This window comes from Clavelina lepadiformis, chromosome 6 (genome assembly GCF_947623445.1).
Source record: "Clavelina lepadiformis chromosome 6, kaClaLepa1.1, whole genome shotgun sequence".
NCBI lineage: Eukaryota > Metazoa > Chordata > Ascidiacea > Aplousobranchia > Clavelinidae > Clavelina > Clavelina lepadiformis.
This window is the reverse complement of record NC_135245.1, coordinates 7,943,006-7,966,668: the sequence shown is the minus strand read 5'-3', so window position 1 is coordinate 7,966,668 and position 23,663 is coordinate 7,943,006. Positions and strand designations below refer to the sequence as shown.

At 38.1% G+C, this 23,663-nt stretch overlaps 1 protein-coding gene across 2 annotated transcripts; it reads left to right on the top strand.

The window, feature by feature from the left end:
• The first annotated feature begins 1,797 nt into the window (after window positions 1-1,797).
• LOC143462268 (uncharacterized) lies at window positions 1,798-21,474 on the top strand. Of its 2 annotated transcripts, none has more exons than XM_076960356.1 (26): window positions 1,798-1,977; window positions 2,539-2,986; window positions 3,201-3,452; window positions 4,681-4,843; window positions 6,639-6,726; window positions 7,225-7,459; window positions 7,645-7,814; window positions 8,170-8,356; window positions 8,693-8,822; window positions 9,215-9,394; window positions 9,482-9,680; window positions 10,543-10,701; window positions 13,830-13,873; window positions 14,369-14,551; window positions 14,692-14,924; window positions 15,084-15,264; window positions 15,658-15,754; window positions 16,719-16,962; window positions 17,098-17,185; window positions 17,338-17,605; window positions 17,744-17,833; window positions 17,951-18,202; window positions 18,408-18,681; window positions 18,796-19,010; window positions 19,366-19,553; window positions 19,693-21,474. In XM_076960356.1, exons 1-26 carry the CDS (start codon window positions 1,851-1,853, stop codon window positions 20,962-20,964), a joined length of 5,967 nt encoding a protein of 1,988 aa, XP_076816471.1. In that variant the 5' UTR covers window positions 1,798-1,850; the 3' UTR covers window positions 20,965-21,474. The 2 variants fall into 2 exon arrangements, with proteins under 2 accessions (XP_076816471.1, XP_076816470.1); XM_076960355.1 differs by having other exon boundaries at window positions 13,764-13,873.
• The last annotated feature ends 2,189 nt before the right edge of the window (window positions 21,475-23,663 follow it).

Below are 23,663 nucleotides of genomic sequence, written 5' to 3'. Positions count from 1 at the left end.
TTGCCCAGGAAACCATACAGGTTAAAGTTGGCATCGTACCATCTCGACAAGCAACTGGTATGGTCATATGTGAATGACGCAGACTACTTTCCATAATCGGCATAAGCTTTTACCATCGAAACTGGAATCAAAACAAAAAAAAACGTTACGTTTGGAAACGGTGCCAACTCTTGCAATTGCGTTTCTCATGGCTGTTACCAAACGTTAGTGGAAGATAATACCGTCATCGTCATAAATATAATACATAAGCGGAAAAAAGACATGCGTCCGTGCAGAAGAGAGTACGTAAGTAAAAAGGTAAGGGTGCAAAGGTTACAAAATACAATAGTTTATAATCAGGCGACTGCAAGACTACCTTTCCGACAATCAAAGGATTTTGTTTGTATAATTGAAACCAAGTCGTTAAACGGCCACTAATGCAGTGCAATTTTGTACTAATAGCAAAGTTGTACAATATAATACAAAGTTATAACAAAAGCGATATCAGATTTGAAAAAGACAAAATGACGTAATTTCCGTTGTAGGACCCGCAAGGTATATACCTAATACGACTATCGCGTTCATCTATATCAATAAACAAATTGTTCTGCTCATTAGCCCGAAGCAAATGGCCATGCTGCCGCTTGCGCGGCGCAGAAATCATTCATAAGGACAAGGCTGACTAGTCAAAGGGACATTGTCTTGCCATCGCAATTGAAGTAATTAGCTTGCAATCTGTTCGAGCGAGAGAGATAATGCTCGTGTGTCGATCATCGTGTAATTATTGCTCCTACAAAATTAGCAGCATTGCTTCCGCTCCGAACGTTTAAGCTTGCCATTTTTGGCAAAACCTTGAGAATGACAATTTCTTTGAGGTACCACAGAGAGTATACTTCCTCAGGTCACAAATGCTTTAGTTTTAACTTCACCAAAATAAGACAGAGGCAGAACTTTGACAACAGTCTAGTTTAGCTATTGTTTTGACTAGAAATGCACAGAAACAGATGATTGTGGCGGACGTCTGTCGATTTTGGCCCGGGCAGTTTAATTGTACTCTGGCTATTACCATGACAAGTCGTTCGCGTATTTCCTGTACAGTTACAAAGAACAGAAATGTGTGATTTCGGCTATAGTTTGCTTTGTAGGCAATTTAATCCAAATAATTTGCTAGGGGCTCATAAACATATGTTTGTTAAGCAAAGCCCCATTTACGGCAGCAGTGACATATGCAGTCGCCTGAGTCACTCAACCCTAACGAGAAAGCTGCTTGTTCGGACTTTCATGGTGGTCTGAGTTACGGAGAATTGCGTACGTATCTCTACGATAGCGGAGTTTTGGTTTGATGGCTGAGGAAGAACAAAGCAAGGATGGTAGGGGTTCGACGAGTGATAAATCACTTGCTGCCGATTATCGCATTTTGGTATTTACGTTAGACAACATCAGGTATAACGTTTTCATCTCAGCAAAGTTCACAAGGTCAAAGTCAAATGAATATAAAATTTCTCCGACCACGATCCCTTTATCATACTTCTTTCCCGGCGACAAATCGTTGTATACTGGAAGAAAGCCAGAGATCAGAAACAGAAGCTAGAACGTTGTTAACGTTAAGCTACTTTTGTAATGGTGTTGTAATAGGTATATCGGCTAATTATTGTGCAACAGTGATTTTTGTCATTTAACATAATATTTAATCAGTAGAAATGAGAGCGATTAGAGAAATTATCACCTTCGCTACAGACATCCGAGTTCAGGTACAATTATTACTCTGTATGGATACCTTTATTACAGTATCGCTCTGTTTCTCTCGTTACAGTTGTAGAGAAAATGACACTGTTTCAAAGATAGCAAGCACTGTGCATTGACGTGTAGCGATGGTGCTTTCTGGTACAAATAAAATGTCCTTCAAACGGAAAAATCAAGTTCAGTTTGGGCACAGACGAGGTCAAAGCATTTTAATCTTTTCCATTTTGCCGGCTTTGGTTCACTCATTGATAACAAGTATGTACCAGTATTATGAAGTTAGTCAGTCGATATGAGCACAATTCTTTTACATTTAAAGGTTTGATGAATTTCAAATAAGTAGTTTTTTTATGATGTTTTGTTTGTTTCTGAGTTTATGTTATGGCGAAATAAAATTGTAACATTAGGTCAAGCGATTAAGCAAAATTGTTTGTGGATTAAGTTTTTTTAATGGCTGGATGATTAATGTATAGTAATGGGCGCACTACACGTCAATATTCTAATACTATTTTGTTTAAGTTTGTAAGGTTAAAATATCTATGAGTTTCTGAGCCGAAAATGTTCCCAGACATGCGAGCTCACACGAAAAAATCCATGACTCATACGGAAGGCGTGAAAGTGTCTCGGATTGTTATTTTAATAAATATGTCCACCTGTGCTATGTTGCTTTAATGCAACCGCTGTTCCAGTAGTTTAAATGCGGTGACAGACACTATAACCTTTAAACTGTTGAAAGAACCATAAACTTTAACCTTGAATCTGTTGTTTACCCAACCCACCCATTAAGCTAATTAGAAATAATTTATTGTGTTTTTTCAGATTCAGTTGGCGATCATTCCACCACTTTACTTGACTTAAACACTTTGCGGGAAAGTGACGCGATATCAAACCAGGGAACAACTGGTGCGGAAAACCATGTTGTGCTTCCATCAATAAGCAGTATTCCGTCATCCACACAAAGAACAAGGAATCGATCCGAAGGCTTTAATTTATTATGGCTAGTCTCATCACGGTACCTCCAGTCAAGCCCTGGTTTACGTCAAGACCGTTATCATGCCAGGCCCGGGTATTCAGGCAGCGCTTCTCACAGCAGGAGACTGCACCTAAAAGGAATTAGACTACACTCAAATCTTCCCAGGAGAATCTTGCGTTATCAACGCATCCCGCAGATGCCATCAAATGGTACGGTTCAGCTGAAGCGAGTCATTACCGGAGAACATATTGGATTTGAAATGGAGCTTCGAGTCGAAAATACGTCGGGCAGCGGGTTGGTTTGTATGCACCTGTTACAACAGTCGCCTATATCAAATAGGATGAACACTTAATCTTCACCCCAACGTACGACCCTGATCTTACCTAATCCAATTAACGTAGTTTCAGTAATCCGCAGCTTTATTTCGCTGTGTCTAAAGCTTCCCATACATCACCCGGAACCAATCCGTTGTGAAACGTAACACCAGACAGTTTGTTACTTTGCGCAGGTACCTTATTACTGGTCGTTCCCTTGAAAGTGATGAATTTGACACCGGGAGTTCCGAAACAGACGCCGGCGTACTAGGAAGAAGGTATCGAGATATGGAGGCCGAATCCACATCATGGTTTGGTCTGTATTCCCGAGCAATACAAAATCGATTTGCTCTACGTCTCGAATATAAAAACGCTGTTGCAGCTTCCAAGAGAAAATTTATTGTAGCCTTACCACACAGTGGTCTTACTCTTGGAAATTGGCACAAGTTAGTGAACGATATTTTGTGTATTGATTTTTATGTATGCGACATTTTCTAAAGTTTAAATGTAAAATACCGTATATGGTAGTGCCGTAGTAGTATATTCTAAAGACACGGGAAATTGCCCTAAAACTTATTCTTTTGTATCTATGTTGTGGAAATGAACGGTTTAATCCCAGTATTTATTTTCTGAATTTATGGGTGTGCCCTCACCGGAAGATTTTACATATTTTGTTCAACCTCACTTTCTACGGTTGAAGGATTTCTTTTTCACGCCAAATGTTTCGCTAAATTTCGGTTGGTTTGCTATCTGACCCAAGCTTAACGTCTTAAAGCCACAAATCATAATAGCCTATTGAAATGTGATGAAATTTAATTTGCTGCTATTATTGGCCGAATGCGGTTTTTGGTTCACGCGGTGCTAGCATTTTGATTTGCCGTCTACTTGTTTTTTGCTGCCAGACGTTTTTTGTGGCTTTCACCATCGGTTCTATAAAAGAACGCACTCTACGGGAGAACTGTGACCGGTCAGTTTTGATTGTACCTAATGAAAGTACCCAGCGTGTTAACCTGCACTTTGCTAGTGATATTTTTTATTGCGGACCACCAACTGGGTTGATGGATGAGAAAATTGCTTATAAATCCGTTAAATCGCATTTGTCAAACAGATTGATATATATTGGATTAGAATGCGGCCAACTGAATTTCTTGAACTGTGAGCTTAACGCAATTAAATGTATACGTGTCTTTAAAAATAGTGCGACTATTGGAATGAGCCGGCTTTTGGAATTTTAGCATTTCTGTGTTTATTTTTATTTTACTATACTCTGTCTTTTCCGCACCTGTTGCGGCCTTTATTGTCTGATAAGAATCGAGAACTGCATAATCACGTAACGTCGATTTGAGCTGCCAATGTCTATACTATACCGTTCATAGTGTAATTATTTGCGTATAATTACTTTAAAGTAATTATATTTTCTAGGTGTTTATAAGTAGTTTTTGAAGATGAATAATATAGAATAGTAAACGTACATAGATAAGATCGTTTAACTTTTGTTACGGCCAAAACGAGTTTGATGTTAACATCAATACGCAAAAACTTCTTGTCTCCCTCTGTCTATATACAGCAAAGTTAACCACTAATTAGCAGCAGGTGCTTTTTGAGCTTTACTGGGCAACAAACTTACCGTGGTAAACACAAAGAAAAATTTTGGTTAATGAATTATTTTCTTAGGTTGGCGGTACAAATCGACTTCAAAGCTAACAGCATTGATTATTGGGTGAATTGCAGTCATTCCGGTTCATTCCGGGTACAGCACAATCGAACATTTCCAAGCTCTGGATTCAGGGTATACCGACTTTTGCAACATAGAAACAAGGTTAAAATGCCAGTACAGGTAGGGCCACCATTGTTCTTATTTTATTCTGTGCATTTATATTAAGATTTAATATGCACTGTTGCCATTAATAGTGTATACAACGCTGTGACAATTTCATCCAGGACAACGTTTCAAAACAAATATCTTTACCTTCAGCTTACAGGGTAACAAATTTTTAAATATTAAAAAAATTAACAAAACAAATCACATAACAAATCCTATAGATCTGAATTAATTTAAATATTAGCGCCTAGTCAGCCATAAAGCAACATAAAACACTCTTTATCGAAGCATTTGCTTCAGTTACCAAGCAATAAACTTACGTCTTCAGGTGATAAAATTAGAAATAGGCGCTTAAAAAACTATGACAATATTAAAGTTATTTCAGAGCGTGTGCGAAAATACCGTTTGACAAGTATGATGAGTAAAATCCGATCGGTTGTAATACAGTAGATTTCGGTTAATACATCCTCCTTAGGACAAAATGATTTTGGATGTTATAAGCGGTGGTTGTAATAATCGATTTTCCTAAAACTGGAACTGAACAACTTTCTATAAAAGTAGAAATGCGTTCAATGTACAGTGCAGTGTATTTATTCAACGCAGAAAACAAAGCAACTTTGGTTTGTTTAGGTGGAAATGTCTTTCTGGTATGATCATCTACATTCTGAAATGGTCATTATCTACTCGATTACTCTTTTGTTCACACTAGGCCATTATTTCAAAAGAACAGTTTTCCTGCTTGTGGAATCGAAAGTGGTTGTATTAAAGCTAAGCGTTGGCTGGATGTAATAAATGGAGCTTTTATAATGTGAAATGAGTAGATATAATATTCGCCTTCCAAGCGATTTGTATTTAGTACGCGATTGGTTGTCCTTTGCTATGGGATCATGGATCTATCAACCGAATTCCTCTGTATATAATTAATGGTCCTAGATAAAGCAGATTTGAAAAATGTCCAGTCTTAAACCAATTGTAAAAAGCGTTTTGCATTTCAGTGATCATATCTGCTACACTTTTAACGCTTGTATGAAAGCGTTAAAAAGTGCATCGTGTTACGCTACATGCTTGATGCCAGCAGGTTTTTGCTAAATAGCGCAAATAAACGCAGCAAAGCCTCCAACTTTTAAAACGTAGTTTGTCGGTGAAATCGTTTCTTATCAACAGGTTACTTGTCGTCTGTGGTGTAGAGTATTGTACTATCATGGTCCTCATGGAATACCGTTTTAAAAATGTTGATTTAAACCGGTGATTTTTGAAGCAAATTAACGTCGGGCTTACCGTTCAACGACGTTTACCGCTTATAGAAATGATTAAGGTGGGAAAGATTTTCACCAATTGCATCGGTCGGAATAAATAACTCGAAATAAACTATACAAATGTTTAGAATGTTAGGGCATGTGTCGTTAAAGTATTTATAAAGTTTTTATTTTTGTTTCTAATAATCAAATGAAATTAATTGTTAAAACTTTCAAGTGGTATCAAGAAAAAGCATAGGAACTGTAAGCGTAGTCTATTATGCGTATTAAAAATTTACCTAAGGCGATGAAATAGATATAGTTATAAGCTACTTAGAGAAATATGTTAACGACACACGCGGCAAATTGATTCAACTTGATTTTTTTTGCTTTCAGGAAATCCATAACGGTTAAATTTTGCCAAGTTTTCTATCTTGTTTTTGTGTTTACGGCTTATTTGGATTAATCTCCTTACCGGAAGTTTTTAGACGTTGTAGGAGCTTTCTAAGATTTTATCACTTGATATCCCGATGGCTAGAGACGAGTAAAATACCTTAAATTCACGATTTTTACAGGTCACATTTCGCTCTGTTATTGTAACGGATGGAGCAAATAGAGGTTTACCAAAGCAATGCTTCACTATTGCAAACGTATCTCGCCAAGGTAAGATAAATCAATCGTTTTTTTTCAATTCCAGTCCGATATTTCCATTTCTTCAGATAAACCCGAGTTGTTAATTGACACGAGGGAACAAAACTTTCTTTGAACTCTTGCCAAAAGTAGAACATAAATGCCGAATTTCCTACGGGAGTCAAAGCGGGTTCTTTCGATGCAATTTGATTGAAACCTGTCGATAGATCTGTCTACGATGTTTTTTATAACGCTTGTCCGTGTCTTGTTAAACGCCCGTTTATATGTGGCTGTTACGGCTTTGTTTTTATGTTTGTCTATTAAAAGCGCTTGTGCTATATAGGCCTGAGTGAATTAAACCTTTTTACGCGCTATCCTGCAGTAAATAGGGAGTGCTGTCACCACTAATACCATTGATATCGTAATAGCGCGATAAGAACTGCTTGCCCGATTTATAATCGTTCCATCATCAAAAAGCTGCATCTAGTTAGCACTTTAAGATTTCGAGTGTAATTGAAATTGACGTTTTAGAATGCTCTGGTGGTCGGGTGTTTATGAACTGTGGACCGAGCTGTGAACCAACGTGTGAAAGCCGTTTCTCCTTCGCACAACAAGGATGTTCTGCGACCTGTCTCAAAGGCTGCCACTGTCCACCCGGTCAGGTCTATCATCGTGGTCAGTGTATTTCTCCGGCTACTTGCCCCTGCAGGCTTGGCACCAAACGTTACTCGATGAATGCTGAAGTAACAATAAATAACGAAATCTGGTAAGTTAAATAACATAAAATAAAAATCACCTGTGATGCGTTTGTTTGGTTAATACCTGTAAATATCATATACTTCAAAGAAGCAATAGTGTTTTGGTATGTTTGTCCCTTACCGGTTATTTTTCATTTTTGTCATTATTTACCGACAGTGACCCTAAAACGACATTTTTATGTTTTGTAAAAAGCACATGTGTTACGGGAAAGTGGAAGTGCTACGCTGTGGCAAGTCTCACGCGAACACCAAGAAACAAAACGGTTGAGATCGGAGGCAGCGTTAACTTGACTTGCGGTGTCAGCGGCAATCCGCTTCCAAATATTGAATGGTATTTCCCACCTGGTGTATCTCACCGCATAAGTGAGTATAAGGAAATCTTGATAAATGATTGCTTAATAGGCCACTTTTTCATTTTGACACTAAAGCTTTAAAGGCGTGAAATGCATTATCCGCTTGCGCTATATGGTTTACATATTTTACACGTAAAGATTTTCCTTTTGATGTAAAATATGCCCATGGGCTTTACTGTACATACAATTTCCTTGAAAACGTGCTCCGCAATTATCCACAATTAGTCCAGAGTGACTAGCGCAAACATTACCACGTGGATGGAATTATCGTATTACAAGCTCATCTTTGGATAGGATTAGCCGAGATGACAAGCGAAAATGAACTTTTGACAAGCAAATATGATATGTTTTGTTGAAACACGCAGTTTTCCGAAATGGAAGAAGAATTTCGATACTTTCTCTTTACAACGTGTCCGCATCCCAAGGCGGCCAGTACACCTGCGTAGCGAATGGTCAGGCGGACGGTTGGTCTGCCAACGCCACTGCGTACGTTTCTGTGACCTCTCCGCCTGTTATTACGTCATTGCCACCTACCGTTACCGCCACGCTCGGGTAAGTAGAGGTTATTTTTACACGCACCAGCTGTGGGAATTCAAAACCTGTTAGTTTACGATGCATCAACGTTTGCGTCTTGATTTGTATTTACAGCGGCTTAGTTTACACACGTGTTGGCTGGTCTCAGACAATCGTGTCTGTTGTCCAGATCTCTAGTTTAGATCCAATCAAAGTGTATTGGACAATGGGTTTTTTAATTTCCTTGTGGCTATTTTTGATATCACACTCAAATTATCATTTTTTAAGGATTACATTTAAAATCTTAAGAGAACGTATGCAATTTAATTTAAGAAGTTGCGTACTAAACCCTGTAACTCGATAAACCATCATCAGGGATCCTGTCACCTCGATGGATTGCGTCGTTTCCGGAATTCCGACGCCAATGGTTGTTTGGCGTAAACCCAGAGCAATTCTTCGGTATTTTACAATTTCTTCCCGTGTAACTCGTCTCAAGATCAAGAAAGTGAGTTAAGCTATTAATGTATGCTTTTCGATTTTATGTTCAATTTCCAACAAAATCGGTTAGGCCTATACCACCGTTGCCTGTACTGGTCGAGTGGTCGTCATACAACTGTATTGGAAATAGCTTTTATTTTTGCTTTTCGCTTCTGTTTTCACTGCTCACTCGTGATCCCTTTATGTGGCAAATAAAAACAGATTAGTAGTGTCGCTTTCGTGCATGCTTGGAGGTATTCATACAGGTTATGTTACAAAGTTTTTTTTTGTATTACCTGACATATACTTTTACAACAAGACTTTTGTCTATATGTTCCAGCGTTTTTGCACTGTGGACGATCTTTGAATAAAAATGTTCCTTTTAAAGAGCTTTTTAAGACTTAAAAGTTGTTTTTAAAGGTTAATGGCAGCGACGCTGGAGAGTACACATGTATCGCTATCAATAGCGCTGGTCGCACCGAGCAAACGGTCAGGCTTATTGTTGTCAAATTGCCACCACCAAACAGCATGTTGGCGTTCAAGAAAAAGCCACGCGACAGATGCGTGAAGCCAGGACAAACTGCCACGTTTGCTTGCAAGGTTTGGTACATCAGCTTTTCTTGTGAAATTGAAACTTTAAGATAATAATTGAATAACTTTATGATAATAATTTTCTCGTTGTAAAAGGTGATCAACCATGGACCGGAGACAACCATCAGCTGGTACAAAAATGGTTCACTCCTGGTTGGTGACGGAAAGAAAATCATAAAAAGGCGCCATAAATTGGTTATTAGAAGAGCCAACCGAAACGACGCTGGCTCGTATAGTTGCATGGTTACCACGGCAACCAACGAGGTAAAAGCAAAAGGCCGTCTTATGATCAAAGGTGAGCTGTCACAATATGTGACCTATATGCTTTATCCAAATATAACAAAAACCGTCGTCATGTTTTATAGACGTCAAGGTATAACAGACCGCTTAAGCACGGTTTTCGGCCGTGACATTCTCTTGAAATAAGCAGGCTGTTGCATTTTCGCCACCTGCAAAAATCAAAACAATACTTCTTTTATTTGAGACAACGGACCTAATCCGACAGTTCTGGTTTGTTTTTTTGCGGGCTTTTATGTCGATGTTTCTTGATGTCGATAGGAAAAGACTGCAATTGCACCTGGGGCGACAGTCAAGATCGATGATAGAATTGTAAAACTTCTCTAGCAAGTGCAAGCTTGTCGCAATCACGTCAAGTGTGCATGGATTGTTAAACTCCATAGGATTGTAAAATAATGAAAAAAGTCATGAGTAAAATGCTTGAGTTAATTATTGAATCATCATAGTAAAAGCTTTCTACGCAAACTTTAAGGGTTTTCTTTCTTGTCTTCTTGTCACAGCTTTGCCCCTATGCATTCGGTCGCTCTTGTTGTGTTTCCACAACACGCAGTGTGATAGTCATTCAAGCTATTAAAGCTGTTTCTGTCATGCAATGCTTAAATGTGCACGACAGCTTATTTACCGTTTCCAGAGAAAGGAAAGTCGTTTTATTTGTAATATTTAGGGATAAGACCCCCCGTTACGACAATGTGTCAAAGGTCATACCAACAACATGCGTAAAAGTTTTGTTCGTTTTTTCGCTTTAAATGGTCCTATTCGAATTGATATTTATTATTTACACCTTTTTAAAAATTCGTAATCCTTGCCAATTTTAGCGTATTATATCGATTTTTTTATACTTAAACACGAACTTTTCAAAGGAAAAATGTTGCCTTGGTCTTTGTGGTCACCTTGTAGCGCCTCATGCGGTGGAGGTTTCACCAGCAAAGTTCGAAAGTGTACAGGAGTTCCTCCAAATCAGAAAACGTGCCACGGCAAGTTTTCTGCTATGAAAAAGTGCAACACTCATTTTTGTCCAGGTAACATAGCAAATAAACTTTTAATTTATGACATACCTTAAACTGGTTTACACCTATTGAATATGTCGACGTTAGGAATCATCTGTTAATTTGCGTAGCAGTCGATTTGCCCCACGAAATTTGATTACGAGTGGAATCTCTTGAACCTAAACATTTCACTGTTATTGTTCTAAGAAACTTTTTGAAACTATATTGAAAGATTTTTATCAGCATAGTTAGACCTAAAAACTCTTTGCAAACGTTGAAAGTTCACTAAAATTAATACATTTCACAAACGTTTGGATGTGTTCATAAAAAGTGTCAAACTTTTTTATTATTTGTTGGAAACTTAGTACGTAGCTTACAAATAGGTTTCTAATGATCAGGAATATGCCAAACTTAGTAAAACTAAAGTTTTGGCCCAAAACTTAAAATGTGAACTTTTAAAGCTTACAAATAACAACAAGCATAGCCTGTTGTAAAAATATTGTTTTAAAGGTCTCTTAGCTACAGCTTAACTATATTTAACACTAGAACGACGGAGGGTGTCATTTTGACACCTTTTGAAAAATAAAGTTGTGCCAACTAAACCCAAAGTCGTTTACTGTAGAACCGCTTTTTTTGTGACTTTTAATGCTTTAATGAGCTTAATGCAGGACTTTAACCATTTTTTGTTTGGAGTGCAAAACGTGCCCTAATCTGTGTTGTTTACTTGGAACGTTGGAAGGTGTCATTTTGACACCCTATTGTACGATGCACAAACAGGTCCCACCAAAGCTATGAATCTCAAATATTTTTGTGATATAACAATCTAAAATTCCTTGTCTGTCATAAATGCATTGTTTCATCATCAAAGATCAATTGTCTCGACATCCTTGCTTCCCAGGCTTTTGTTTCGTACATGAAGCGTAGGCTTACTGTAGGTCTTCCTGGCGCAAAATCCGCAATTACAGTGAATTTCTCACGTAGTATGCATTCGGCTGCAAACGAGGTATAGAATACAGATGGAATTTGTAGTGAATAGTGCAGTTTTTGTTCACTGCATCTGCAGACGAGGTAGTTTGGCCGACTTGTTTAGTTTTTCTTTAGGTCTTTTCTTTTCTTTCTCTGGGTCCTGTATAAGGAAATCTATTTCTGCAAAACTTGGCGGAAGAACTTGGTCGCTCTCTGTAAAAAGTTCCTCAATGCCTCGCTCTACAGTCTACAGCAGTGGTTCTTAAACTGGGGGGCGCGCCCCCCTTGGGGGGCGTGTAACATTCACAAGGGGGGCGCGAGAGATGACAAACTGTCTAATATATGAGCTATGTCTAAACATGCTTTTTTGACTTTCGCTATAGGTTCATTTTTACTAAAATTTTAAAGTGTGTCACGATGGCAATTGTATTTTTGAGATTTGGATTCTGAAATACGTCAATTGTTACGTCATAATCTTTGGTGTTTCTCCGCATTGAAGCGTATTGTTTTCGTTTACTCATTCAAGCACTCCTAGCTCGACTAACTACTGTTCTCTTGTGTTCTCTTTTCGCGGTGACCTGTTTTTTCTCACAGCGGGGGGCGGCGTAACAAGAAAAACTTTCACAAATGTATCACTTGTAGAAATACTAAATTTACACTAAATGCATTTTCTTTAGTTTTACAATTTTGATGTATACAGGAAGCCTGATGTTTTTGCTACTAGCCTGTAAATATCCGATCAGTTTACGACGTATAATTTTCGAGTCATTAACGATTGAAAATTTGTGTGCAGTGTCGGCCACACATAATAAAAATAGTAATGTCAATATTATCAAGTAAAACTTAATTTTAGTATTGATTTAATAACCAGGTATTTTAGTAATTAAACTAATTGTATTGACACAAAATGAGTGGAAAAAAGAGAAAGTATGACCAAAATTATCTGAAGTATGGCTTTATAGATACCACAGTGAACCGAAAAGTCGTACCGCAATGCGTGATACGCTTAGAAAAGCTAAGCAACGACGTTTTGAGACCAAGTCGTTTGCAGCGTCATCTTCATGAATATAAAGACAAAACCTAGGAACAAACTTGACTGTGAAGCCGACCTTAGATGTGCATTATCTTCTACAAAGCATCGAATTAAACGTTAGGTTTACCAAAAACAACTACATCCTTCATATTAATGAAAGTTAATTGAAAATAAATTGTTGTTTTGTTTAATGCTTTTTTATTTTGCAATGAGGTGGGGCGCGAAATTTTTAGGTACCGTCAAGGGGGGCGTGTGCCAAAAAGTTTAAGAACCCCTGGTCTACAGAATAAACAGTTGCTAGTGGAGATCAACCACCACCAACTCGAAACTGCAAAAAGAACCGATCTGTTGGCAGATGCCACAAATGTGAAAACTCTATATGTGGAAAATGCACTCCCAGTATACAGCGTGTGTGCAAAGGCTGCAAATGAAGTATACTGGCACATTTTGGCATTATATGTCACTTGTTTAGTGATGTTTGACTTGTTTGTATTGTTATGTTAAATAAAAACGGACTCCAAAGTACATGGGTGTCAAAATGACACCCTCCCTCGTTCTAGGTAAATCAAAATTTCAATCTTTCTAGTGTTAACTAACTTATCTGAATTATTTCTCAGATTTTTTGGATCTTTTTCCTTATAAAAATGTTACAGAAAGAAATAACACATCAGTAAAATTTTATAAAGAATGTCAAGCCTATACCATTTCCCAAGTATATTTCCAACCACATATTTTTAGAGATAATGTTAGATTGAACGTTAACGACAATCAGTCATATATTATTTATTAGCCATACTTTACTGCCACTCATAATTTGCTTTGGAAATTATATAAAGACTTAAAACAGACTTTAATAAAATGCTATATTTCAATAAGCTTGTGTAAAAAGCTTTCAAAAAAAAAACGCACGATTTACCGAAAATTATTTCCAAACTGAAAGGCCGTTGTACTTTATATTATGCGTGATGTAATGACGTTTGTATATTTACAGTCTGCGCATCGCAAGACTATTTTTGATTTATTTATAGTCAAGCGCAAAGTGAAGCGACCCCACAGCACGCGACTCAATAAAGCCACGATTATTCTTTTTGGTCAGGTGTATGCTCGAGCTATGGCGACCCACATTATACCACTTTTGATGGGAGAAACTTTAATTTTCAAGGTGACTGCAGCTACATTTTATCGGCGGCTGGTAAGGACTTCAAGGTAAACACGTCAGACTGATTTTTCGACATTGATTGAACGTCGCTAAATGCCTGTGAGGTAAAATGATTACAGGATTATTTTGCGATAAAAGCTGAAAGTTTAGTTGCATCACTCTAGTTCAAAAATATCAGTATTTATGGTAGATACATGCAGCGTAGATAGTTTTAGATGGTTCGTCATGTCGCTTGTTGTTCACTGTATCATGAAATTTCGTGTTGGCTAAAGAACCAGTCTGTTATTTACAATACTGTTTCACAATAAAGAGTACCTTTGCATAATATTATTTAAGAACTCTTCCAATTACTGACAACTTGTTGCAAAATATATGAATTAAGCTAATTATAATTATTATTAATAAAAAGTTAAAATCATTTGAGGGAAATATATCCAAAAATGTTAAATGAATTAAGATGTTTTCGACGCATATTGATATGTCGATAGTGTATATGTTAATAAAAATTTTGTCATGCCACTGGCATCAATTATTTTGTTTAGATTGTTCAATTTAATGTTGGATGCGGTTCTCGGCTTAGCTGTGTGCGGAAGATTACAACGGTTTTAGGATTTTCCACTGTCACTGGAGTTGTGGACATCGAGGTGGATCACACTGTACATTTTAACGGGGTTCTTCAGACTCTTCCTTTTCTGTCGTCTAATGGCGCACTATCTGTAGCAAAGGTATTTGGTTCTATGGCATGAGAAACTGTGACTGCTTTTAACCTATAAAAGTAACACATGTTACAGTAATATCAAAAAATGTTAACTACTTCCATTACTCTGTATAATTTTGCTGTTTTAAGCAGCCTATTTTTGTTTAGATCGGCCTCTATATAGTTTTGCGCGTGACCGACAAACTAGAGATAAGATGGGCAACACCACATCGGCTCTACGTAATTGTGTCTCGTCGGTATTACGGCAGGACACGAGGATTGTGTGGTAATTTTAACAACAACGAAAATGACGACAAATTGAGCCCAAGAGGAAGACTTCTGGAGTCCGATCTTGAATTTGGACAAAGCTGGGCTCTCAAAGATGGAAATGCTAATTACAGGTTACACTATTCTCATGAACGTTATATTCTTGATGATTTATATTTCTAGTTGATAGCTTTTGAACGGTGTTTCCCTTGCTTATTACGTTTTGTATTACTCATGATATAGGTCAGTTAGTTCCATCAAATAATTTCTTTGGTTTATTTTTATCTATTCAGTTGCTCAGCGGTGAGCTCACTGAGAAATCCCTGCTCACGGGATCCCACACTGCTGAAAAGAGCACAGGGAGCTTGCTTTCACCTCTTGAATAGAAACATATTCGGAGAATGCCACACTGTAACCACGCCAAGCACATTCCTTTCTAACTGTATGCGGGATATTTGCAGTACATCAATTCAGGTTACTCAATAATAATATAATTAATTTTGTTGAAGAAGAGTTACATATAAATTTATTTAAAATTTTGCAAAGATTTTCGAAATACTGACAGTAATTTGATAATCATTTGGAATCTTAAAACTTGGCGCAATTTATAGTTTTATCCAGCGCATCAAACGCAACTCGTCCACATCAATATTTGATGATACCAGCAGTGTATAGAAGTTTTTTTAAATTAGCTCTGTGGCTAAATTCGTCGTTATCCGTTTATTTATGTGATAGACCCTATACCTGTATCTATAGGAAGATCAATTACATCTATTGTTTTGCACTGATAAATAAACCACATTCCGTGGTCAGGATGTCTATTTTACATTTTATGTCTATTTTACATTTTTGTGTATTGGATCACAGGATACAAACATGTATTTTTGCACTGCCCTGGCCGCCTATTCCGAAAAATGTCTTCGCCATGGCGTTGTGCTTAACTGGAGATCGAGTGCAATCTGCCGTAAGTTCAATCTCTCCGATTTTATCTTGTGAGATAATAAACAGTAATATGTTGCGTGTAAATTCGGTAAACTTTTCGGATATCGTCGTTAGATTTTCGCATTGATACTTTTACAATGATGAATAGGCGTATGTGAATACCTAATACAAAAGACTGCTGATGTTCAAAATACTGTCAACCGTTTAATTGTAGTTGGAGAACAATGAAAGGGCTTGAACGTGACATCCGTTTGCCCGGGGCCGGTCGTAAACTTAAACCGGAATCATTGGCACAAAGGCGCCTTTGCTAGTTGATCACAAGCACTTGGCGCGTCTACGAGTTTATTGGCATTACTAATTAATAAGGATTAGCTCCTTGTCATATACGCACTGATGAACTTTAAAAAATGTTACTAGCAGCATTATTGATTGTTGTGAAGAAATATTACTTCCATGTTTGAAGAAGTGTTTTTGTTGGCTTTTACCACTGCAATTAATCACACAAAAATCTTAACTCGAAGCCATTTGCGGGCATTTTCCAAGAAAACGCTGCTTTCTTTGGACCTTTCATAAGTCCTTTCGTTGCGTGTTTTTTCTCTTTTAAAGTCCCCGCCGACACACTTGTACTTCTTCGATAAGTATTTGCAAGAAGCCAATAAACAACCCGAAAAATGCCTAATACTTGATTACTCATTCTGTTATTCGTATACTAAACGCTTTGTGAGCTTAGATAACGTCAATCCGAAAAGGTCAAATTTATTCTATCTATTCTATACCCCATTTAGGCTACCAATCTTAAAAAACATTCCTGTTTTATTTTTATATAGTAAACAAAAGTTAATTTTTACATTTTGTTGGTTGTCAGCACATGTGTAATTCACGCTCACTGTCTATGGTGATGGTAGTTTTGTGCAGATCTTACTTTAATGCAATCTTACTGTTGTTTGAAACAAAGTTGCCAAATTTGTAACGCATTTATTTAACAGCAATAAACTGCACTGGCGGAATGGTGTACCAGGAATGTGGATCTACATGCGTGAAATTCTGTCCGAGTGACGTCAGAGACGGAAAAATTTGCCTAGCAAACGATGCGTGTGTTGCTGGATGTTATTGTCCACCAGAAAAAGTGCTGCACAAAGGTCGATGTATTTCACTGCTTGCTTGCCCATGCACATTTAATGGAATGACGTTTGAACATGGAGCTAGGCACAACAGAAACTGCCGTAAATGGTAAAATACTACAAGTTTATGTTAAAAAATCAACAATGTGTGAAAAAATACAATTCAGAAATTGGCCGGTTCTGTCATCTTTTGATATTAGCACCTTTATTGCTCTCAACGTTGAGTTACGCCTATTATTTTCAGTATTTGTCGAAGCGGGGGCTGGCAGTGCTTCTTCAACAGCATTTTGTGCGATTATCCGGCATCAGTAAAACGTGGGCCTCAATCTCAGGTATAAGAACGCTATGACGTAAGCAACTAATTATTCATAGGTAGTAGCCTATAGGTTATTGTTGATAACATATGACGATAACATATTTCAGACAGACATTCTTAGCCAGAAGGGGTTAATGATTTATCACGAAGTTCGTATATGCTTTAAAGGTTGTACCATTTGGGCATTCAGTAGCAATGTGTTGTGCTGTTGCTGGGATTCCCGCACCAGTTGTAGAGTGGTATAAAAATGGAGTGAAAATCTTTCTCAATCACTTCGCTTCCAACTTGAAGATTGAAAACGGCGAAACTCATAACGGTCAAAACACAACTTTGGTCATACGAAACACTTCTGAAAGGGACATTGGTTTATATTCATGTAAAGCAGTGAACTCTCACGGATCTCATATGTCTAACCCTGCAGCTTTAACAATCGTCGGTAAGAAACTTTGCTCGAACAGTTTAAAGAGAACGTGAGTGTAGGGTGAAAAGTTAAAAGATACCATTGAATTAAAAAACTCATGAAAGCTTTCTAGAATTGTTCAAGTTACTTTCAGGAACTGATATTTTTTCATAGATTCAACGATAACTTCATGCGATCCTCATCCTGCCTTCAACTACGTTCACTTGCCAGATGGTTGCTATGTACTTCGTAATGGTAGACCTGGTAAATTCCGTAACTTTTAATTTCTGAACCCTACGAGTGTGAGGCCCCGCCCTACATAGCCGTAGCCGTAGATGTCGCTAGAAAGATGCTTTTCAATTATCTTTTCTTATTCTTTAGAAAACGTTATCAACCTTGGACGCTGTGTTGATCAACCTTGTTACGTTCCGCCATCCCGTAGAAGACGAGGATCAAAATGTAGTCCAACTACTCACTGCTGCCAACCGTCAGTGACGGAACCTGTTCCTGTGAGGTGTCATCATTCTTTTTATACTACCACATTCCTAGTTACTGTTGTGCGGGAGTGCGCCTGCGCAGTTTGTGCAGAGCGCACCACCGTTGTGGAAGGAGTCATTAGATCTTCTGAAACAGGTATCTAGTGTGCCCCAGGCTTCATTGTTCATATACGATTTGGTCATGTTGCTTGCATACTTTGTATAGGTTGTACGGTTACTATGTACTCATATAGGTTATATTAGTTACTTGCCATATCGATAGATCATGTAGGTCGATTGTTTAAAATGTTCGTCATCTATCGGAGTCGTAATGGAGTATATATAAAACTATTCCATGACAGGACAACCTGCGAAACATGTCAAGATTACCTATCAAGGACGCACAGTTGGCTATACAACAAACGCCGGTTCCTTTCGTTTTCGAATACCAAATCTTTCCTTGGAAACACGTCATATAACTGTAAAATTTACGGATGAGATGATTCGAAAGCTTTCCACCACAGTGGAAAATCTTCTTGTTGTGCCTGGCGAATCCACAATCCACTCGTTAACAATGAGGCCTTGTAAAGTAACCTTGAGATTTAACGCTACCGAAGGATTGCAGTACATCTTCAGGTACGTGTTTTAGTTATATTTTATGAGGAAAACAATTTTGTATAAAATCAATTGATTTTGACGTTTTAATCGAAAGGACTATGCATTGCACGTTAAACCTAATTGTCTCTCCAGACATTCGGATGGATTTGCAAATCGAATGCGCTTGACCATTCCCCCAAATTCTCTCATCTCAAACAGACATTTGGATCCATACAGAGGTGTCGTTGCGGCGTTAATATCTATAGCAGACAAAAGGAGCATGATCCACAATGGTGATGAAAGTCTTCTCCCTGGAGGCCCGAAAGCAATCAGCGTTACGGGGGAAGAGCTGTTGCTTTCACCAGCAGGTTTGCATGATTTCTTTTACATATATGTATTTTATTATATATATGCTTTTACAGATAAATATTAGTTTGCTTGTTGGCCTACATGAAATGTCAGTCTCAGTCGTGCATGTATGTCATTGAACTGCTTGCTTTTTAGTTTTAATCACTAATTCCAATTGTAATAATTTCTTCTTTTGAATTCTATTTGATAAATTATTCATTTTTTATTCTTGTTCCCTCAGTAACAATGATAAAACCTTATAAAATGCAAAATTCAAACTTCCGAATAAAGCAAACCGATTTCAATTGTTCCCAAAATCTATTGATTTGCTCGCTGATTTTGCAATTTTAACACCAGTTTATTTGAAATCCGCAGTGGTTTTATGCATATCGTTGTACAATCGCTTCCGACGACCCTTAGGCATGATACCGGGAAGGTATGCCTCACTTAGTTTGACAACAAGTGGAGTGAAAATGAATCTTAAGCCTTGGTTATTGGATGATTTCACTGGTTATTGGCGGGAAACTGGCCAACCACTTGACATTGTACCTCGACGGGACAAAGTAAAGTATACATGATATATAAACTTTAAATTTTGTCATTACTTTGACCGTATAATAATTTATGCGATAGGATGTAAAATTTCACACTGCAGAATAATAATTTCTTTCGTATTTGTGATATCATAAATGTCATTTCTAGGTGCTTATTACAACAGCCAAACTTTTCCGGCTAAACACACCATGGGCCTTGGGAATCGCAGATCCACCGTGTTATTTAAGAGCAAGAGTTCTTGATGCCAACAATAAGACAGTGCCAAATGTGAAAATCGCCTTTTCAGCAAGGACTGCAGACGAGTCGATTGCAACACTGGGATCAAGTTTTGATAACAGCAAGAATAGAATTGAAAAGATAACGTTTTCTTCTTACGTCGAAGATATCACAACTTCGCGCACCAACACCAATGGCATCTGTCTGCCCGTGGGTTGCCACGATACCGGCATGTTGCAAGCATCACGAGTTGGAAACGAGCTTGTAATGCTGGAGCCTGAGGCTCCGGCTAGCAATATGGGTCACGTAAAGGAATATCGCTCCATCGGATATAACTCTTCCAAAATCGCTTCAATATCGAGAGTGCTGGACACTTCGTCACATATGGACTCAAATTTGACAAAGCATCAAGCGTACTTTCACAACCAAGAAGACTGCCGCAACACAAGACCATCCTACCAAACGTACATCTTTCGCGGCGAAGGTAACGCACAAGATGGAAGCGTCCTCTCAAGATCTAACTATCGTAATCGCGTTATTTTTACGTTTGGAATGGCTAGCCCCCAGACCACAAAGTGGGCTGAACGTGGTTCAAACTATCCCAGATACTGTCACGTTAAAGTACAAGTTTTGATTAACCCTACTTTTACATATCGCTCAACCTGGAATATCCACCAGAGCGTTATCGAAGCGGTCACTTATCGTAACAAAACCGCTGGTCCGAATGGTGTGACTATGCTAGGGTGGCGGCATGTAATGCTCAAGCCTTACTCTACCGGCAATAACATTGAAAACCAATATGCTTGTGTTGAATATTTGTGCGGAGGCAGCCGACTTGCCCAAGCAGAAAATCTCTTCCTGTATCTTACAATCAGGCACACAACGAACAGTTCGAGCTTAAACGACATAGATACACTTGACGGACCACGTTGTAACTTCACGACGACACCTCCTCGAACATCAAACGACTACGCATCGATGTTTAACGCTGTTAACCCCAGTAATGAGGTTGACCATTTCAACCGCGGAGGATACGTTCACACTTCCAACAACCTTTCGAGGCGATCGCGTAGACGTAAAAACAAAGTTTCGCGCCGTCGTCCGTTTAAGGAATTTCCTGGTAGAACACTTGCTGAATCTAAGCAAAACTGTGAATCTTCTTCTGTTAATGAAAAACCATCTGCTTATTTTCAGTGCATGTGAACCTGTTGTCCTTAATCGTTACATTTATTTGAAATTCATTATTTATATTTCTATATAAGCCGGGCTGGCCTGGTGAAACGCGCTTTTCTAACTGCTTTTATTATTGTAAATTTGCCCCTTTGGCGCTTTCGCATTTCACTTTTAACCTGAAAGAAGTTTCTTGCAATTGACTTTTCTGTTTGTGACGTAACAAACCAATGGCCCAATAAAATTGGTTTTGTGAGAAGGCAATGGCTCAATATCCCCTTAAATACGCTAGTGGTGGCAGAATATAAAATTATGTTGAACCGGTTTAAAGATTTCCATATAACTAGGGGTCTGATAAGATCTACTGTAGTGGGATTTTGGCATGAAGGTGCACAAAAAGATGCACGGAGGGCACGGTTCCCGTACCCCTGCCTGCATGCGTTGGATTATTAAAAATATGTCAGTGATGTGATATCCAGCTTAAGAAAATTGCTTTGCTTCTAACTACATGTTGGAATTTGTGAATAGTAATACAAGAATATTGGAGGACGCGTTTTTATATCAAGAATAATAATATGAGCACTAGAATAAATTAAACGATCTGAATAATTTTATAAAGTATTAAGTTCTCACAATCTTTTTAAACTTAATGTCAGATTTGTAATGACTAAACTCCCTATTTTCAGAGACTTGTCTTAACCAGTGCTGGCGTATCTAGGATTACGTAGAGGGGGGGAAGGGGTAAAAGTTTGTAGAAGCTGGGCCATTAATCTCCGTGTTTTTTCATCCCGCCCAAAATGCGCAAAAAGTCTTGTCTTGAATGTTGACATACATTGGTTCTCAACGAAACAGTAACTGTTTCCAGAGCACAGAATAAAGCTGCATTCGGTAGACTGTAATATCAGACTGACAATGTCAGAACTAACGCGTTAAGCGCTGTAGTACGAATGACGTAATTCGGAAGTAATCAAAACCGGGTAGCATATACTAAACACCATATAGGTGGGCAGTACCGCGGTACTATAGTATCGAATTACTGTACCGCGGTACTTTTTCAGTACCGATACCGTCAGTACTTTTGAAAAAAATTACCGAATCTCTTGTCTGTACCGAATTATTCTTTTCAAGAAATTTCAGTCAGTCCCGGTACTCGGTACTTTTCGCGTGATTAGTTCAAAATTTTAACAAGTATGTGTTCAAAAACACATGTTAATTAATGCTTAATACCAACTGTAGCATCTGTTGATTTTTGTTAATCTAGAAATGTCTAGTAAAGTTGTGAACGAGTAACGTCTCATATGTTTTGATCTGGAGTAACCTTTACCGGGGTACACTAGCGGCAAATATTGCATTTGCTGCAGCATCTTTTACACGAAAAGTACCGGTACCGAGAACAGACAAAGTACCGAACTACTTTTGTAAAACAATACCGAGTACCGGAACCGTCGGTACATTTTTTGCCAAGGACCGGTACCGTTACCGACGGTTCTTTCATAGTACCGACTGCTTTCATAGTACCGGTACCGAGAACAGACAAAGTACCGAACTACTTTTGTAAAACAATACCGAGTACCGGAACCGTCGGTACATTTTTTGCCAAGGACCGGTACCGTTACCGACGGTTCTTTCATAGTATCTCTGCTAAACACGACCAAAAGATAGCACAACGCTTGTTGATAAACACACGAAATATGACTCTAATAACATTATAAATCATCAAATCTGCACGACAATTCCGTAGGAATAAGGGTTAATTATGACAATTAGCACAATAACATGACTCGAGTCATTTTAGACTTTGACTCGAGTGGAGTCAAATCAACTCATTTAGAACCTTTGACTCAAGTTAAGTCGAGCCATTGAAAAAACGTGACTCGAGTCATTACAACACAGAGTAATAGCACAAAAAAGACGACTTTTTGTGTATTTGTCGATTTCATTCCAACAGCGCCATAGCTAAGCATATGTTTTTTCCCATGTGGGCATGATGTAGGCCCTCAAATAGTCTTCTGTTTTTTATCTATAAACTCTGATTCTGCAGCATAAGTTATATATTTTAATAATAACGTCAGACGTTATAAAAATGTTCTTCTAACAAAATCTAAATCGTGAAACATTTACAGTAGGTCTATTAACCTATAGCCAAACAAGTTGGGTCTTCAATGAGATAACGTATGGGTTTTTGATTTTAACTTGCGCTAGGATAAATGCGTTGTGCGTGATTAATATCAGCACAAGCTTATAACGTTAAAATTTAGCAATTGGCTATTTCTAAATCAGTATTCAGGGGTGGTCAGACGATTCAACACACCGACGATTCAACTCCTGATCCTTCAACCTACGGACGATTCAACCCACAACGGATGTTTCTGTCTAAATCGTGAGTTACCAGCAGAGCTGGGTTGAAATATGAAGCAAGGGTGCCTGCAGAATATTTTCTAATGGTACGCACTAAATTGTTTCATACCAGTAATGACACGTATCGTGGTATATACAGCAACCTTTTGTCCAGGGGTGGTGAGAGTTTTTTGAAAGTTTGGTTTGAAATTCGGGCGATTGACAACGCCGCCAAAATGCGCGGAGCGCAAAAATTTTAAAATACTTTAAAAACGCCTCGAGATAAAATGTATTCTCAAATTCATACGACCAGCCGCTGACAATTTACGGGGAAGTTTTTAAAACGCCGCATACAGCAATCTTGTAACGCCATATAACCCGGCTATTTTATGTTT

Coding starts and splice junctions, on each gene's coding strand:
- LOC143462268 (XM_076960355.1), top strand. CDS start 1,851: ATGGTGCTTTCTGGTACAAATAAAATGTCCTTCAAACGGAAAAATCAA. Junction 7,460..7,644: donor ACAATAAATAACGAAATCTG/GTAAGTTAAATA, acceptor TTTTGTAAAAAG/CACATGTGTTACGGGAAAGT. Junction 17,186..17,337: donor AACGTGGGCCTCAATCTCAG/GTATAAGAACGC, acceptor TATGCTTTAAAG/GTTGTACCATTTGGGCATTC.